The sequence below is a fragment of the Macadamia integrifolia genome, unplaced genomic scaffold (assembly GCF_013358625.1).
Source record: "Macadamia integrifolia cultivar HAES 741 unplaced genomic scaffold, SCU_Mint_v3 scaffold2632, whole genome shotgun sequence".
Lineage (NCBI taxonomy): Eukaryota > Viridiplantae > Streptophyta > Magnoliopsida > Proteales > Proteaceae > Macadamia > Macadamia integrifolia.
Window position 1 is genome coordinate 50,250 of NW_024868846.1, and position 2,837 is coordinate 53,086.

Genomic DNA, 2,837 nt, shown 5'->3' on the forward strand with positions numbered 1-2,837 from the left:
TTTTTTTTTTTGGGGGGGGGGGGTGGAATGGATGGTCCTAATCTTTGGCATTTTTCGCACAAATGGCTGCCCACAGACTTGAATCCACATCTTCATGCTGCTAGCCCAAGCCTTACCATGGCACCCAGCCCCCTGCTACACCCCATTTTCAATAGGAAATTTATTTATATCTAAAAGGCACATTGTCAACTTACCCACTCTTATCTTTTTGTTAATTTACTCCAAAATTTATTTAGTAAGGTTTGAAATAAGATTGAACCTACCTTACACAGAGCCTAGATATCCTGGGCTTAAAGTAGGTGGTGGAGGAAGCCCTTACGATGCATTCTTAAGAGATGCTGCTACAACAGAGAAGCTTCCTTGAACATTTTAAGAATCAAAATCATAGATGACATGAACTATTTTCAAAATTATTAATTTTCTTTCTTATAATTTGTAAGTTTTGAGCAACTGTGTGCATGCAAATCATATGTAAACTAGCTTCTTGACCATATGGGAAGTTATTGTAATTGTCTTTGAGGAGGATAAGAACCATAAGTTTGCTTAAGAAGAATTGATGACTTGGTGTCAACTCCTGTTGAAAATAAGGAGAAGAGCTTTCCTGATGTATATGTTATCTAACTTCTAACTAGTCTCTTATTCAGTGCAGAACTGGTCTTAGAGGAGAAAATAGAATACAATGATCTTGTGGACTTGGTTAAAAATGAAACTACAGTGACTGTTAACAAAACATCTGATGCAATAGTTGGCGGGAATGAAGAGGTTGCCCCCCATGCTGAAGGTATCTTTGGAGTCCATTAACACAACTCTCTACCTCGGCTTTTTATTTGATGATACTGTAACTTGTACACTGCTGTTTATTGAAAACCTGGAGCTCCAACATTAAATAAATGTGACACAAAGTATAGGTCATGTGCATAATACACGATTTTGTTCTTTTCCTATATGGGGATCAATTGGGTCTCTCTCTCTCCCTTTCCTTTAGTTGGGATGGGCTTACTGTGAACTCTTTGTTCATTGCTACTCATTAGAGAATTTTCGTTGCTTGCTGACTACTTTGTTATGAGTTGTGTCATGCCAGACTACTTGCTTACTTCTGTAATGAACTTTTGTCAGGGTCACCACCAAAGAATGGACCGAGCGACACTGTAGATCCTAATGATCCTCGTGTAAGACTGAAACGTGATTGTGTTGGGTTGATGGCAGCATTTAAACTCAGGAATCCTTCTAGCCATCTCGTCATTGTGGCAAACACGCATATTTACTGGTAAGTCTCTTTGCGTTGTAGTTATTTATTAATCATTGTTGTCTCTTTCGTTCTTACACCCAATTTTTTGATAACCCTTCTTACTTCAAAGTCAACTTAATGAGCTTTCTCAGAGACTTGGATGCATTGACTTTCTTGGCTTCTTGCTGTTTTTCTATAACCTTTACTCTCTCTTGGAATGTTTCTTGGTTGCAGGGATCCAGAATGGATTGATGTCAAGCTTGCACAAGCTAAATATCTTCTATTTCGCTTGGCTCAGTTTAAGAAAATGGTTTCAAATAAATTTGATTGCACACCTTCGGTGATTCTGTGTGGCGACTTCAATTCTACCCCTGGCGATATGGTTTGTTTTTTATGAACATTTTTCTTGGTTATTTTGATTTCCATATGCATGCTGGATATTCAGTTTTGTATAGTATACTAGTTTCTATCTTCCTTTAGAAATGTATACTGATGCCATAAGCGACTATTTAGATTCCACAAGGGACATTGTAGTAGTGGGTGAAGTCTACTCTAGATTATAATGTATCTCATAGCATGTAGTTGTCCTAAATGTAATGAAGTCCCAAAGCCTGCAAGGCAATTCTGTATCATGGGAGATATAGAAAAATATTGCTGAGTTATGTGGTGGTTATTTATTGTAATCATTATTGATAACAAAAGTATATTACTGGTAATATACATCACAGCCAGTACAAATTAGAAAAGGGTTCCTTGCATAAAATTCTCAATAGAATCACACCCCGTAGAGGTTTTCCTTCTAAAACAACAAATCCTTAGCTTACTGTGAGATTTTTTTTTGGTTTTTCAGGTCTACCAGTTCCTTATTTCTGGGAACTCATCGGCCATGCCAGTCTCAGAACATTCTGAAGATGCACCAATTCCCTTATCTAGTGTCTATGCATTTATTGGAGGAGAACCACCGTTCACAAATTGCACTCCTGATTTCACAAATACTCTTGACTACATATTCTTTTCCCCTACAGAGGGCCTGAGGCCAGTCAGCTTCCTTGAACTTCCAGGACCAGAATCTAGTGATGTGATTGGTGGATTGCCGAATTATGACCATCCAAGCGATCATTTACCCATTGGCACTGATTTTGAAATTATTAGGACTTGAAACAGACAACAATTACTCACTTGCAATCAGTTTAGATATGATCCAATTTTAAACGAAGCGTGGAACAGGTTTTATCCTTTTCCAGGTGATCTCCTTAGATTGGCAATTTCAATTTCTGTATAATTGATTTGTTAAACTTTACTGATCGGTAAAAGCATCGTGAGTGTTGTGTTGCTTTACTAATTGGCCGAGAAGGATGGAAATTTATTTGTTTATTTATATTTATTTTGATGGGCAAGAACTACAAAATTTTTTGGGTTTAAAGACCAAAAACCGGATCCATTGATCTACCCACCTGATCTGAGATCTTGCACACACAAATGCAAGCACTGGTGCATACTTTACCATCTCAGCAGTTGCCTGTTCTTCATATTTTTTATGGGCCAGAATTTACAAACCAGATCAATGAAGGGTTTGGATATTTTTCCTTTCATCTGACGGTTAACAGCA

At 37.6% G+C, this 2,837-nt stretch overlaps 1 protein-coding gene across 1 annotated transcript in view; it reads left to right on the top strand.

Annotated features, from left to right (window-relative positions):
- Nucleotides 1-2,625, top strand: part of LOC122066918 (carbon catabolite repressor protein 4 homolog 4-like) — a 16,842-nt gene extending 14,217 nt beyond the window's left edge. Inside the window, exons 6-9 of the mRNA XM_042630747.1 lie at nt 624-781; nt 1,117-1,267; nt 1,463-1,610; nt 2,079-2,625. Coding sequence (XP_042486681.1) covers nt 624-781; nt 1,117-1,267; nt 1,463-1,610; nt 2,079-2,387 — 766 coding nt within the window. The 3' untranslated portion in view covers nt 2,388-2,625. The remainder of the gene's footprint in view (nt 1-623; nt 782-1,116; nt 1,268-1,462; nt 1,611-2,078) is intronic.
- Nucleotides 2,626-2,837: the final 212 nt, after the last annotated feature.